Raw genomic sequence first — 16,280 nt, 5'->3', positions numbered from 1 at the left:
GATTTCATATGTCACTTAGTCACCAAATGTGATCCAGAAGAATATAATCTTTACTATATTCCAAAAGGCAATAACCAAGGGGGCCAGGATAGCCTATCTTTCAGAGGGAGGAGAATGGGAATCATGATTTTAAAAAACCCTAGCTCCCCCCCCCCAAAAAAACACCCCAGCCTCAAAAGGCCAAAGCAATTTTTCCTGAAAGGATCTTATTGTGACATATTGTCTTCATTGGTACACATGATCCTTTAGATATTCAGGTGATAAGCATGCAGTCATGGTGGCATTTGAATTGCGCTTGGAAACCAACTGATAACCAATGCAGGGCCTACAAAATGGTTGCCATATATCCAAAGTAATAATCACCAGTTAATTATGTGGCTACTGAACTCTGGATGAATTTTATCTTCAAATCCTTTCCAGGCAATGCTGTTCTACAAAAAATAACAATGAACAAGCAGCAAATCCACCTTCCCAGCATTTCAGTTTCAATTTGTTTTCCCCCATCCACACCCTCAAAGCCTCCTGTCACCTCTTCAAGGTAGATGAGATTAGGAATCCTATTTATGTAGGCCAGTACCATGTTTCTCTGAAAAATAAGACTGTCTTATATTTTTTTTAACCCTGAAATAACTGCTTGGCCTTATTGCCATGTGCTCAAAAGCCCGATTGAGCTTATTATCAGAGGATATCTTATTTTGGGGGAAACAGGGTAGTACTTTTATTGTAAAGTAACAGAATTGTGCAAGTCTGAGTTATTTCATCTCCTTCTCTCCATCTTCCCTTTATTTTCATGAGGACTAGGGAGACTTATCTGACAATTTACCCAGGTTACATTCCTACCATGGATTCAGTCCTCTTTTCCAGATAGTCCTCAACTTACGACTGGTTGTTTAAAGACTGTTCAGTGTTATGATGGCCTTGGAAAAGGTGTTTTATGGTGCATAAAGCACTTTCAGCCTTTATTAATTGTCATGCCACCCTCCCCACCCACATGACTGCATTTCGGGTGCTGCAAGGTCCCACAATCCCATCGCCATGATTCTACATAGTCACATAAGAAGAGAGTCATGCAGTGAGATTGAACATTCAAAACAATGATTCTTAAACCGTTTGACCCAAGAATCACTTTTTCTGTCTTGAGTAATATTATTACACACACACACACACACACACACACTTCATTTTACACAAGCATCTTGGCAGTGGCAATCCCAAACTTCATTCTTGATTCACAAAACAAGCAGTTACAAATTGCTCCATTCCACCCAAAATATGCCCAGATTATCTTCTGGGAGGGTAATTACCCCCAGTTTTAAGAATTAAGAATGACTGTTCTAAAAGGTTGCTTCCTTTCAAAAAAACAACAACTGAGGATAGGGTTATGCATTGTCTTTCATCTCAGAGCCTGGCAGCTCCAGCTCCCTTTCATTTCCCTGATCCTACAATGACAGCTTGAACCAATACTATACTGTGGTCTGTGATCTAACTGCTGGCCCCAAAACAAAAGATTACTGATCTACATTTACATTCGCTTAGTATGCATTTTTGCTTTACTAAGCCACTTTATATACAAAATATTACTGTAAATAATATTACTGTAAAAGTAACAAATGTGCCCTAATCATCTTACAGTCTTTCTAGTTTTCATTTTGAAAAAGTATTTACTGTGTTAGCAAAAAATTAATACAGCACTTCCAAAGTGTGATTTGTGGTTTACAAGGACCCATCCTTGTAACAAAAAAATGCAAATAATGGACAAATATTTCTTTTCCTCCTACCTGAGCTGCAAACTCAGAACTTTTGTCAGAAGAGGGAGGGAAAAAAAGCTCTCTGAATCCTTCACTTAGAGTGCTGGAGACAGGGTAAGACCCATCCACTTTTGTGTACATGTGTGTGTAAAATAACAAAAGATAGGTTATGGAATATGGTTGTCTTGAAACTCCCCCAAAAAGTAGTGTTATTAGCCATCAAACCTCAAAAATATACTTTTCCCAAAAGGTTTCCACAATATTTGGGCGCTGCTATATGGTGTCTATTTAAACATTTCTGGCAAAGGGAAATCTAGCACTTCCTCAGACAATGTGATCCTATGAAGGGCTCTTACATTAGGAGATTTTTCATGATGATGCTGGATTTCGTGAAACCTACTGCCTTGGCTGTCTTCCAGAATACCTCTGTGCATTTCTGCCCTTTCTTCTCCATGACATCCTTTTAAGATCCTTGAGGACAATTGTGTCATCTTTCTGCAGTTCTAGCAATCCCTTCCCTCTCCACGCTTCTCCGATGAACAAAGTACAACACACACACCCCAACTCTTGTTTGCTCTCTTTTTTTGCTGACTCAGTGCAGCTAATCACTCTATATCCTATGTCTACTGAATGGCAGTTTGCAAAAACTTAACAGACTGTAGCTACAAATATAGGAAAAGCAGATAAAAAGAGTGGCCTTCTCCAGTTGGTTGTCTTTATTTTTCCTGCAGTCAACCCAAAGAAGGGACGTGATCACAGGAAGTGATGATCGGAAACTGTTTCTTCCTCTTTCCTACTTTATGGGAAATTATACAGGGGGAGTCCTTGATTTATAACAGTTCATTTAGTGACCAAAGTTACAATGGCATTGAAAAAGTAATTTATGACCATTTTTCACACTTAGGACCAGTGCAGCATCTCTATGGTGACATGATCAAAATTCAGACACTTGGCAATTGACTCTTTTTTTTTTATGGTTGCAGTGTCCCGATGTCATATGATCTTTTGTGATCTTCTGACAAGCAAAGTCACTGTTAAAACCAGATTCACTTAACAACCATGTTACTAACTAAACAACTGCAGTGATTAACAACTGTGGCAAGAATGGTGGTAAAATGGAGCGAAATTCGCTTAACAAATGCCTCACTAAGCAACAGAAATTTTGGGTTCAATTGTCATAAGGTGAGGACTACTTGTAGTGGTTTAACATTTTTAAAACAGTATACACAAAATCAAGGCTTAAGTGTTAACAGTACTACATGATGTGACATCATAAAGTTACAGCAGAAACAGAAGTAATTTTAATAACATGGCATAGAGTTTCATAGAAATTTTCATTTCTATGAAATCGAACAAAAAAATCAAAAATATTTTTGTAAGTTAGCCTGTCGTTTTTCACTGATAATATTGGTTCCATTTTTATCTATAAATGCAGACAAATCTTGGAACTAAAATCCAAACTAAAATTATTGCCATACCAACTTACAGAATTGTGTATAGAGGTGTGTGTGTGTTTAAACATTACTTTAACAATCTAAACGTATTTAAGGAAAAATAATATTTAGAAGTATTTTAAAGCGTTCATCAACTGTTTTCAATTCACTTATTAAAACTGAGTATTTCTTTGGACCTGCTTAGTGCTAAGAGTTACATAGCTCCATTGATTGCTTCCATGCTAGTGAAACCTGATCTTTAACAGATGTTTGAGAAGCTGCCAGTGTTCTCTATGATCAGTAGGGTAGACATCCCCCCCCAAAATTTTTAAACTATATTAATATCTTAATATAGTAGTATTAATGCATTTAAAAATGCTACATAAAAGGAGAAAGTGTTATAAACAGACACACAAGCAAATATGTTTTCTTAACATATTTTAGCTATGATTTTTTTCTAAGTATTATATATCTTTTGCAAAAACAAGCTAAAATGTACTTCTAAATTTGGATTCTGAAATTTTTGGCATTTTGATTTTCTGAGCTTTCATGTGAGCTGAAATGCTTTCTTGCCAAATCAAAACAAAGTAAAATATACCTCAGTTAGAAAAATTGAATAACATACAGTAGCTCTTTATGAAGGCGACTTTTTAAGCTGTATTTTAAAAGGAATTGCAACTGCTTTGTTGAAAATTTGCAAGGAAGCAAAGCTTCTGTTCTTTTTTATCTCTGCCAGTTAGATTTCTGATGCAAAACCTGATGTTTCAGATGAATACTTTGAAAATATTAACGGTTTGCACACTGTTTTCTTCCCTTACTGATGTTAAAATTCGTAAGAGTTTTAGAAATTGTTTTGATGGTATAGAATTTAGAATACTTTAGAAAATTAACATTCAATGGAATTGTAAAATACTACATTTCAGTCTCTAACGAACTTGTATATGAAGCATTGTCTTTTTCTTCTAATACTTCATCGAGAAAAGTAATTTCCAAAGCCATTTAGTATTCATTGCTAGGAATTGAAGGCAGTTGTTCTTTTTTAGAAAAATTTCCATCCTGGCCCTGAGCTCAGAAATTCACCATACATATAGTCCTCAAGTTACATCCATCCATTCAGCAACTGAAAGTTTACAGCAGTACTGAAGGAAGGGAGTTACAAACAGTACTCAAAAGTTCTGACTAATGAAGCATCCCCACGATCACCCAAGCACAATTCAGGCCCTTGGTAACCAGCACACACTTAAGACCAGTTGCCACATCTTGCAGTCACATGATTGCCATTTGCAACCATCCCTGCTGGCTTCCCACAAGCAAAGTCAATAGGGAAACCAGCAGGAAAGGTTCAGGTAAGTCTCCCCTCCCCCTGATTTTTCTTTGCTTATATGTATCACTTCGTCCTCCTCCTCTGCACTCCCACACACCCCATGACCTCTTTCTCCAGCCGCCTCATGTTCACACACGCCCATCCTCTTTCTCTTGTCTTCTTGTGATTGCACACAAGAAGACAAGCCCTCTTTTTTCATGGATACCTTCCCACCGTGTGGCCTCTTTCCACAGCCTCCCTGTGATTGTACATATACCAGTGCCCTCCTTCCCCCAGCTTTCTTAAGCTCACATCCCATCACAACACCTCCCCCCAACTTGTTCCCTGCCTCCCAGGGCCTCCCCTATGTAGCACACCATATTCCTTACCTGTGACTCTTATTTCTGCTTTAGTGACCCATACTTCTTGGGTGATGACAACAGGACACCTAGATTGTCAGTGGTCACATGAAGTCACACTTTATGACGCAGCACTTATTAACAGCAATTCATGTCCAGATTGCAGTTGTAACTCAAGGACTACCCTATAAAACTTTTCCACTGCTAAGCCATTGAACTGCTTTGTATAAGGGCAAGTCTAGAAGGTTCTGTTTCTGAGAAAAAATAATGGAATTGACATTGCATAAAAATGAATGAAGTTCACCATTGATACTATTGGTTCCATAATAACACATGATTAAAATATTTTGCACAAAGTACCTGCTGATGACTATGCAATGACTAACCATAGGTTTTTTAAAAACTTACATCTTCACAAGATATGTAAGTTTGTGCAACTAAGTATTTTTGTTCTGCTCATACATGTTTACCACAGTCAGTTATAACACATTTAACGGACTCGTTGTACTGAATTTGTGTTTTCTCAACTTCTTTGAAAATATTCTTGCCTGTAGTTGTTCCACACAGACTATTTATAGAGGCTAAGTCTTCAGTCATTTCCTTGAATAAACAACAACAACTGAGTAGTATTAGTAACATCTGTGGAATCATCTGGAGCCAAGGAAAACCACCAGAAATAATTTGCTTTTTTAATTGATTATTGAAGTTGCTCCCAGTGTCCTCAACTCTTAGAGCAAATGTTTTCTCAGTCTTAAAATAAGTTTATTTTTTCTGGATACATTTATTCGGCAATCAAATACAATTTAATTAACTCGCAATCAATAAACAGCTTTCCTTGCTTACTAACAAATGAACCACATAAAAACTTACTTTGGTTGCAGCTAAATATTGTAAATGCAGCAGTCGCTCTCTGCTTTTTAATGCTTATTTGCCAAGCAAGGAAAATAAAATTGAGGGATGTTATTTTTTATTTCTCCTGACATTCTCATTCTTAATAATGCTTCTCTCCATTTCTTAGACAGCATTAAAGATTAAAACCAAATGTACTTTTAAGGAGAAGATTTTGGGTGCAATAGCAGTTTTAGAACAATGTGTTTTTGAGTTTTTCCTGTGGGTATCCCCTAACATGCAGTAACACTTTTATATAATAGTGTAAGTCATTAGTTTATCCCTGTAGGAATTAAATAGTAACTGGAGGAATTTTATATATTCCGAATAAGAGTCCTTTAAAAAGGAACTGTTATGATAATGTGTTGTCAAAGTTGGATGCAGAATTTTGGTTGTGATTGTTTATACTTGAACATGTATTCTTATTTCTTTATGAGCAGAAAATGTTTTAAAAGTTCATTTCCTTACAGTTTCTTTTTTCTGTTTTTTCTAACCTCCATCTATGAAAAAGAGGGAATACATTTGTCAGCTTTTTGATATCTATTATTTGCATTCTTTGTTCTCAAATGTTGCATTACACTTTATGGGGTGTTTTTTTTTAAAAAAAAAACCAGAGCTTAAAAACTAAGAATGAAATAATTTAGAAAAGTTCTAAATATCAGCGCGTTCTGCTAGCCTTTTTGTAGTATAGCTATGCAGTAATAATTGTTTAATAAATAAGTAAACAAATAATTGTTTAATCTGTGTTTTTAGGTATATGTGGAATTTGATGATCTTGAATGGGAAAAACGAGAATGGGTTAAAGTTTATGAAGACTTTGCAGCATTCCTTGTGGAATACCAACTGATCTGGGCAAAGAGGAAGGATCCTAGCCAGTCTCAGGGATCAAAAATCAAGCATATTCAGTGGCCTGCACTGGTAAGATGCCTATTTTATGTTTTAACTTCCATTGAGAAACTTTAGAAAATACAGTAGTGTTATTTCGCAGTTTGTAATTTATATATCAGTCTGTTTGTAAAAATCTCCTTTTGAAGGCATATAACTTAGTATTCTTACTTCAGTGATTAGAAAAACTATGCAGCCTGTTTTCCTTTCTTTCAGTTCTAAAATCCGATAAGATCTTGATACTGCTCTATTTGGGATGTTCTGTGGCTTGCCTCTATTTTGACCCTTCATAAATTTCATATTGCAAGTATTCTACAACTTTTTGCTATTGGTATTATTATTCCTGCCACTTAGCTCAGCTGTTCTTGCTTCTGTCCTAAATAAGGGTCAGGTATAAGTCTCTGGTGAGCTCCAGTTACTTGTCCCAGCTTCTGCCAACCTAGCAGTTTGAAAGCACATAAAAAATGCAAGTAGAAAAATAGGGACCACCTTTGGTGGGAAAGTAACAGCGTTCCGTGCGCCTTTGGCATTTAATCATGCAGGCCACATGACCATGGAAACATCTTCGGACAGCACTAGCTCTTCAGCTTAGAAACGGAGATGAGCACCGCCCCATTATCTTACAAGGGAACCTTTACCTTTACCTTACAAGTGTCTACTAGCTATGTTTTTTTATTTCCTGCTGAGATTTGTAATGCTCTCTGATCTTCTCTTATTCATCTTGGGGTCGCTGTGCAAAGTTAGTGGCTTCCAATTAAATATTGTTCTCATTTCTTATTCTCATGAGGAACTTTGTATGCAGCTTACCATGGATGAACTGAACAGACAAAGAGACTTAGGTTGCAGTTTCTTTCTCCCCGCTGTTTTGATCTATTAATTCCTGGAAGAGCCATCCAGTGGGAAGCCATCGGGCATTAGTTTTAGCCAATCCTGAATAAGACTCACAGTGTGACTAGAGATACAAGCTTCTCTGAAATGATTGCTTCCCTATCTTCTAATGTTCGGGGTTTTTTTAAGTGGATTTGTTTGGTAATGCAAGTTTCCTTCATTTCTGGGCCATCTAGGGCAGAGCAGATTCTAACAAATCAATGAATGGTTAAGGATCTTAAAAATATCTTTAAACTCTTTAGATTTGATTAAAATTTTTTACATAATAAAATCTGAAAAATTAATTCAACAAAAGACTTTGTCAGGTTTATTCAATTTTCCCAGAGAAGGTTTAGAAAAAGTTGGTGCTAATTACATCTAGTCCTCAACTTAGAACAGTTCATTTAATGACCATTCAAAGTTACAATGGCACTGAAAAAAAGTGACTTATGACCATTTTTCACACTTTCAGCCATTGCAGCATCCCTATGGTGACATGATCAAAATTCAGATGTTTGGCAACTGGTTCATATTTATGATGATTGCAGTGTCCTGGAGTCATTTGATCAGCTTTTGCAACCTTCTGACTAGCAAAGTCAATGGGGAAGCCAGATTCACTTAACAACCATGTTAACTTAATAACTGTGCCACAAAAAGTCATAAAATAGGCCAAACTCACTTAACAAATGTTTCACTTAGCAACACAAACGTGGGGTTCAATTGTGGTTGTACGTGAAGACTACCTGTACATCATGCTGAAATCTAAAATGCAAGGTGTAAAATGATGGATATACTTGCATATAGGGTAAGGGAATTGTTCCACTACAGTCCAGTTTTGATCTAATATTAATTTTACTAATGTGGTTTGGGAAGGAGGAATGATTTAAAGATTTTAGTGTGCTTATATTATTTACCAAACATTTGAAATAAATAAACAAACTTCAAATTTATTGAGAACATCCATTTTCTCTCTTTATTAGTAGTGGGTGTGAGAATTAAGAGTTTGAATTCTCAAAACAATGTCATACATAATCATTACCAGTAAAAATTGTTATGTAAAACAGGATAGACAGTTACATAATTAAAATAAAATGCATATTTCTTATTTTTTAAATTTATTTTTATTTCATACTTAACTGTCCATCTCCCTCAGAGAGGGGATCTGGGCGATATACAATTTAATCAATAAAATTAAACATTAAAATACCATAATTTAAGATTTTAAAAAATAAATCATAAAAAAAAACACTATAAAATTTCAAAATATCGGAATTTCCAAGATGGGGAGGTTAGTTGTTAATACAGGTGGCGGGGATCCTCATGGGGCCAACTAGCCCCATGGTTATGGGGGCACCTGTGTCCTCCCAGGAAGGCTGCAAAGGCAAATTTTGACACACACCCCTTGTGGAAGACCTAGAGATTGGGGGTTTTCCTCACCTCTGAGGCCAAGATGCTTCATGATGTAGGGCAGCAACAGAAAAGGTCCTCCTCTTAGACCCCGCCAGCTAAAAAAATTTGATTGATGGGGTCTGTAGCATACCTCCCCTGTTGAATAAGTGGGGCAGGCTGATGTGATAGGTTGAACCCAGCTCTGCAGGTAGCCTTGTCCTATGCCAGGTAGGGCTTTATAGATAATAAGCAACCTTGAATTGGACCCAGAAGCAAACTGGCACCCAGTGAATTTGCAGAGCAGAGGTATTATGTACAAGTATGGCTGCGTTCTGCACCAGTTGAAGCTTTTCCATAGCCTCATGTAAAGCATATTACAGTCTATATTATATAGACATTTATATAATGTATAATATATATTACACATTATAATATAAAACTATACCACGCTACGCTACACTTTACTGTAATCAAATGCCTGCCAAAAAAAGCAAATTTTCACCAACTTGGCTATCTGGTGAGTTAGTTAGTTACTTAGTTATTAGATCAAAACAAGTCCCACCAATTAAGTTGAATTCTATCTAATCCTATATATTACTGATCAGAAATTTGCCATCATCGGCAACTGGAATCATCCTAACAGTTACTTGTAAAACTTGCTTTCCTAACCATTCCTACCAAGTAGTTCACAAAAGTAGCATTGTCAAATGGTTTTGGATTTTTGCCAAGACATTTTGAATGGGGATGTACAGAGTAACAGAACTGTTAAAATAGTTTAAAAATTATCTAAGTACTTTGGTTCATCTAAATTGATTAAATTCATAACCAATATGTTTAGATTTCTGCAAACTTGTCCTTTTTCTCCTTTTGTTTATTCATCTTAATAGTTGGGAATCTATATGCTAGTCATAACACCAGCTCAAATAAACTTTATTTTGTAATGAGATTTTCAGAACTACTAATAAGAAAGGTAATTTGAAGACTGGCATAAGTCACATTTTTCAGCACCATCATAACTTTGAACAATTGATAAAGAATGGTCATTAAGCAAGGACCTCCTCTGTTATCAAACAATGAATTTTTTGGAAATTTGGCTATTATTATAATATATTATTATATTATTATAAAAGGGCTGCTGATTCAGTTCTACAGAGGAAATTATTGAGTGTCATCTGCACCTTCATAACTGTCTGGTTTGGCTCTGCAACCAAATAAGACAAATACAGACTTCAACGGAAATTAGAACTGCAGAAAAAACAATTGCTACCAACATGTCTTCCATTGAGGATCTGTATACTGCACGAGTCAAAAAGAGGGCTGTGAAAATACCTACAGACCCCCCACATCCTGGACATAAATTGTTTCAACTTCTACCCTTAAAAAGACACTATAGGGCACTGCACACCAGAACAACTAGACACAAGGACAGTTTTTCCCCGAACACTATCACTCTGCTTAACAACTAATTCCCACAACACTGTCAAATAATTACTATTATTATTCTCTTCCTTACTAGTATCTATCTCTTCCCACTTATATAACTATGTTGCTTGTATCTTTCAATTATATTGTTTTTATTTGTTTCCTAGTACGATTTGATAGCTTATTAAGTGTTGTATCTTTTAATCTTGATGAATGTATTTTATTCTCCTTATGTACACTGAGATCATATGCACCTAAGACAAATTCCTTGTGTGTCCAATCACACTTGGCCAATAAAGAATTCTATTCTATTCTATTCCCAAAAAACTGTCAGTAATACCATTAGTGTTTTTATCTAAGGCAGATTAATGTAAAATTCCTCCCCTGTGTTATTAAAAGAAAATGTTAGCTAGTAGAGTCAGGTTAGTCAATCCTTTTCATGGATACTCTGGCTGAATGCAGGGCACACACAGTAGTCATTCCATTTTAGTAAGTACAGACATATTGGCTTGATAAGCATTTCTCTATTTTAAGCTCCTTAATTAATGAGAAAACTCTTAAGGAAAAGGCAGGATTTATGACAAATATTATCCAATATTGTCCTGTTAAGGTAGGGTAATTAGTCCAAGTTTTACCCATTGCAACAATGCTGGGAGATAAGGCTTTGCAAAAAAACAGTATCACAGTGAAATCGGACAAGCATTTCTCTCTGCTTTACCAGGTTTCATTGTCAGAGAGTGATCCCCCACGTATTTTGATGGTATTTGAAGGGAAATAACTATAAGTCCTTAAAGTTTTCCATGCAAGTTCTCTGTTGTGATTAGATCAGCATATTCAGAAAACTGGTTGGGCTAGAAGTTACAATCAAAAGTCATAGGTGTGAAGTCCTTGGCGGTCTCTGAGCTTTGGTTGTTTGCTTGCAGACATTTCATTTCACAATATGCAGATTTTTTATTACACAACTAGGTAACAGGATCTGTGCAGTGATGTTCCAAGGACTCCACAGTTCAACCCTGAGCTACATTATTCTATTCTGTGAAAAGTCCTAAGGCCTGGCTGTCTGAGGGACTATCTTTCTGCCACTGTTTCTACCTAGCCAGTATTTACAGAATGAGCATGCTCCCATATCTAAGACAGCATAGCCCTAAGGCAGTGATGGTTAAACTTTTTGGCACCAACTGCCAAAACTGGAGCGTGCGTGCCAAAACCTGGAAGAAAACAGCTGGCTGGTACTCATGCAGCAATGCATTCTTAATCGCTATGACCCCTATTGTGAATTGGTTTGTGGCCGTGATGGCGAACCTATGGCACGCTTGGCATGCAGAGCCCTCTCTATGGGCACGTGTGCCTTCACCAGCTGCTCTTCTGGGTTCTGTTGCACGCATGTGCACCAGACAGCTGCTTTCTTCCAACAGTGCACATGTGCGCAATGGAACCCGGAAGAGCAGCTAGCGACAGCACACGTGCCCACAGAGAGGGCTCGGCATGCCACCTCTGGCCCGCGTGCCATAGATTCGCCATCACAGCCCTAAGGCATTTAGGTGTCAGGCCTTTTCATTCGTAATGCCCATCCTCTGAAGCGGCATCCTCCCTCTTCCCCCTCCTCCCAGTTGGTTGCACCCTGCTGTCTTTTAAGTGTATCTTGAAGACCTGACTCTTTCCATAGGAGCTTCTTTAGGAAGCACCATGTTAGTTAACTATGTGGGAATTTAGTCATTATGATAGGTGTTTTAGTCCATTTTTAAAATTTGTATTCAATATTGTTTTTAAATACATATGCTACTCAGAGTTGTTTATGAGTTGGAGAGCCTGTAAATGTTTCTCAGACCTGCCCTTCGGTGAGGTGGGGCTAATGTTTCTGCAAGCATGTTCTAGTTTCTGGCAGAAATTTAACTTTTTCCGCAGTAAATCTTGGCTCACTCGTTCTTTTTAGAATATTTTAAATCCAGATGGCTAAGAACAATAATGGAAAAAGCTCTGCTTTTCAGGCTTCTGTTGAACAATATTTTCCTGCTAGGCTTTGGTATAGTAAGACATTCATTTGGGAGTTAATTGCCAAGCTGATTGCAGTTTAATTTCCAGCCTATTGGATCACAAAAAAATAGAACAAGGCCAGCCGTCTGTCTTTTTTTAATCCTTGAGCCTTTTTTTCCCCACAAGGTTTGATGTTTTGTCCTCTTCAGTGTTATTTGCACTATGTCATAACATCCCTATTTCACAGTTCCTGTGTCTTTCTGGGATAGGCGCTATAGAAACTTTGAGTCATAATGTTCCATTGTTCATTTTACAAGGATCAGCAGCCTCTCTTGCTTTATCCTATCCTTCAGAAGATTTAAGGCAGAGTGTTTGACTACTGCCTTTCTTACCCGTTGTCTGATCTTTATCACAATATTATCTTAGAGTTGCTAAATGTTCATGTCTGTATGTGACATTGGCCACTCCCTGGCTTGTGAAATTTCATTACTATGTTGTGTATTTTATCTGCACTGTATTCCATTTTAGTTATAAGCAGGTCATTGCCTATAAGCAGTTTGAAACTTGTATATACATACAGACTGTTGATTTGGAAGGTTGTTAAAAAGTTAATTTAAAAAGGTAATTTAAAATATCAATTTCCCATCCAAAATCTATATATATTGTGTATATTTTTAAAATAATATTTGTTTCAAATATTAATTTCTCTGAATATGCAAGAAAATGTTCTTTCTGCTCTCAGAGCAAATGGTATAAGAATAGACAGAATTTCAAAGTTAATTAAAAAGAATTCAATTTAAAAAGAATCTCTGCCTTCCTGGTGTTGCAGTTCTGGATTGGATCTTTTTATCTAACTGAATTACTCAGTGGAAAAATGGTCGAAGGGAAGTAAAACTTAGCCTAAATGCAAAACAAGTGAAAATCATTCTGTATGCCAATAAAGGAGAATATTTATAGCTCTGGGTTGAAATGAGGGGTCCTTGGTGCTCTCTGAACTTGGACATGATGCACTGATGATGTTGCCTAGTTTGGGGAATGAAATGTCTGCAACAAAACAATCAAAATCAGAGAGCACCAAGGACCTCTCAGTCTGTATGCTTTGTAAAAATATGTAATGCACATAGTTGCACATTTAAAGTCTCTGGAAATAATCAAGAGAGATATTTTCTTCATTTAAACTACAGGAAAGAGCACCATCATGATAGCTAATCCTGATCAATACAGGATTATTTTCTGAAAGACTACTATTTCTTTTCTTTTCTTTTAATTTTAATTTTTTAATATGATTTTGAAGGAAATCATATACTATGAATTGCATTTTAAACTGTTAAGTTGATCAACTTGTGATTCTTAATGGTACACATTTATTGTGTCCATAAATATATGTGTTGTCTTAATTTAATCAATGATCCAATTACTGTATACGTTTCACTTCGCTTTCTAATGTTAACTTTGCTTTTTCAAATTATGAACTTTGTGATTGCTACTGCTTTGCTGTTAAGATTATAAAATATTAGTGAGGTGGTTGGCCCATTTAGAATCTAGATTTTTATTTTTTTTATTCCATCTGTATTTTTTTATAAATAACTTAAGGCAGCAAACATACTTGATACTCCTTCCTCCTCCTTTTTTCTCCACAAGAACCCAGTGAGGTGAGTTGGGGTAAAAGAGAATGATTGGCCCAAAACATACATTTCTTTGTGAAGTGCATTACCACAATGAAGTCCAATTGTTCGTTTCCATATGAAGTATTTTATAACGTTGTTAAAGAAGGAATGTGATTGCTTATATGAATTTGACCATAATGTTAAAACAACTAAGGCATATAATATATCCGAGATGTAATGATTTAGAGGGATTGGACTGTCAGAATTGGAAAATTGCATAGGCATGTATGTATAAAGTCAGAAAATACTAGTGTCCATCTGAGGTGGCTGTGACTTTGTTTTGTTTTGTTTTTTTCTTAGTTACATGGAATATTCTGTGGTAGTAATTAGAAAGTACAATTTTTCTGCAGAAATATGTTTATATGATTTACAGTTTCATTGTTTCTGATATTAGTAAAATAATACAACAGTACTGAGCTCCTCCAAACATATGGTACAAGATAGCATTTCCTTGTGCACATTCTTTCTGTATATCACTATTTTTTTCTTTGTTACATATTGCTGCATGGCAAGTTTTTTGAAAAGGATGTGCAAGTTACTCAACTTCCTCCTCCTTTATAAATATTACTAGTAACCCTGTAATTTTCCTTCCGGGGGGAATCGTTATTTCCTCTTTCTTTTTTGTGAGTTTTTAAATATTGAAGAAATAGATATTTTCATAATATATGAGTAAAATATATGTTCTGTTGTCAACTTTCATGTTTTTTGTTATGGAATTTCATCTATGTTGCATTTTGCCAATTGCTAATACTCCAAATTTAATGCAATTTGGCATTCTCTATACTATTGTATATTCTTGATTATCATATACCATGTCTACTGCAATTGAATCTATTACTCTACATTGTTCTATATACTGACATTTCTTTAATCACTCCATTGCATGGCATGTATAAGGAAATAATTATATAACCATATTTGTTTTCTTTTTGCCGTTTTAAGTATCATCCATACAATCTTGTTCAGATGTTGAGGTTTTCTGATGGTAGTTTCTGTCTTTTCTATGAAGTCTCAGTATTTTGCTCAGTTATTTTGTTGTTTAAAAGCTCCAACTGCATGATATTTAACATTGATATGAAGCCTACGATTTGAAAGCATCTGGAAACTTGACAATTTTCTAGATGGTGGTATTTGAAGAATCCCTCCACCAGATAACATAGAAACTTCAATTGTGTTTTAATGTCTCCCTCGTTTTGACTTACAAAATGGAATTCAGATATCCCAGATAATAATCTTCGTAAAATAGAAAGTAGCGTCCTGTAAATTATGATGTCTGTGATAACTTGTTAGTCTTGGTATGTTGTTTTTTTCCCCTTTGCAAATACAGTGTTTTACAGAAATCTACATACCACTTTCAAATAATTTGCTTCTAGTTCAGGAAAATGAGATTTTTACACACACCCCTCTAAATCCATTGGCATTTTCATAAAAACTCTAAGTGATTTTGACTTTGTGAACAGTGTTGCCTCGTGGACCAATGTCTGTAAAGCACTATGTAGAATAATTACCTTAAAGCCAACTCTTTCTTATTTTCTTCTCCTGTCCCTTTATGTTGAGTAGCAGCAATACAATAGCAGCACTGTTGTCAGCAGCTGGAATTATAGGCAGCCACAGAAAGAAGAAAAATGAGCACATTCTTATCTCTAGTTGGTGTGGTGCAAAATGTTTGACTGTAAACATTAATTAAAGTCTTTGAGCAAATATAAATTAAAAGAACAGATAAACAAGGTCAAAGTAACAAGCCGGCTTGATGTCCAAAAGCTTCTAAAGCTACAATAGTGTAAAAGTGTATTTTCTAAAACAAGCTAATAACACCACTTTTTTTGGATTAGTACCATAAAATTATATATCAGTGGAAAGATAATTTAATCAAGAATGTAATGGAGTAACTTCTATGAAAGATTTGCTATTAGAATAGCAGTTACAGTATAAAGAAGAAAAGTGAAACACATAGAAAAAATGAGAAATACAAAAATTATCACCATAGAAAAAATAAGATATACAAAAATTATCACCACGTCAGTTAATACTTAGTTGGGTAACCTTTAGCATGAATTACGGCCTTACAACGTCTTCCCATTGAGTGAACCAAGTCTTTGAGTTCTGCAGCTGTTATAATGTGAAACCAAGATGGAATGCTTGCTTCTATTATCTGGGTTTTATTGCTGGGTCGCTTCTGACTAACAAGTTTCTTTAGTCTGCTCCATAGATTTTCAATTGGGTGAAGGTCTGGGCTATTCCCAGGCCATTCCAGCAGTGGAATAGGATTATCTTGAAAGTCCAAAAAAAAATAAAAAATGGTGTAATTAGCCATCAAACCTCAAAAAGACACTTTTCCCAAAAGA

At 35.8% G+C, this 16,280-nt stretch overlaps 1 protein-coding gene across 2 annotated transcripts in view; it reads left to right on the top strand.

Moving 5' to 3' along the window:
• The window catches only part of JMJD1C (jumonji domain containing 1C), a 133,091-nt gene that overhangs the window by 34,057 nt on the left and 82,754 nt on the right, over positions 1-16,280 (top strand). For both annotated transcript variants that reach the window (XM_058188954.1, XM_058188951.1), the window contains exon 2: positions 6,485-6,649. Coding sequence is in view for 1 of the 2 variants with exons in the window: in XM_058188951.1 (XP_058044934.1) it covers positions 6,485-6,649 (165 nt within the window). In the remaining variant the exon portion in view is untranslated. The remainder of the gene's footprint in view (positions 1-6,484; positions 6,650-16,280) is intronic.

This window comes from Ahaetulla prasina, chromosome 6 (genome assembly GCF_028640845.1).
Source record: "Ahaetulla prasina isolate Xishuangbanna chromosome 6, ASM2864084v1, whole genome shotgun sequence".
NCBI lineage: Eukaryota > Metazoa > Chordata > Lepidosauria > Squamata > Colubridae > Ahaetulla > Ahaetulla prasina.
This window is presented reverse-complemented; position numbering and strand designations above follow the sequence as displayed.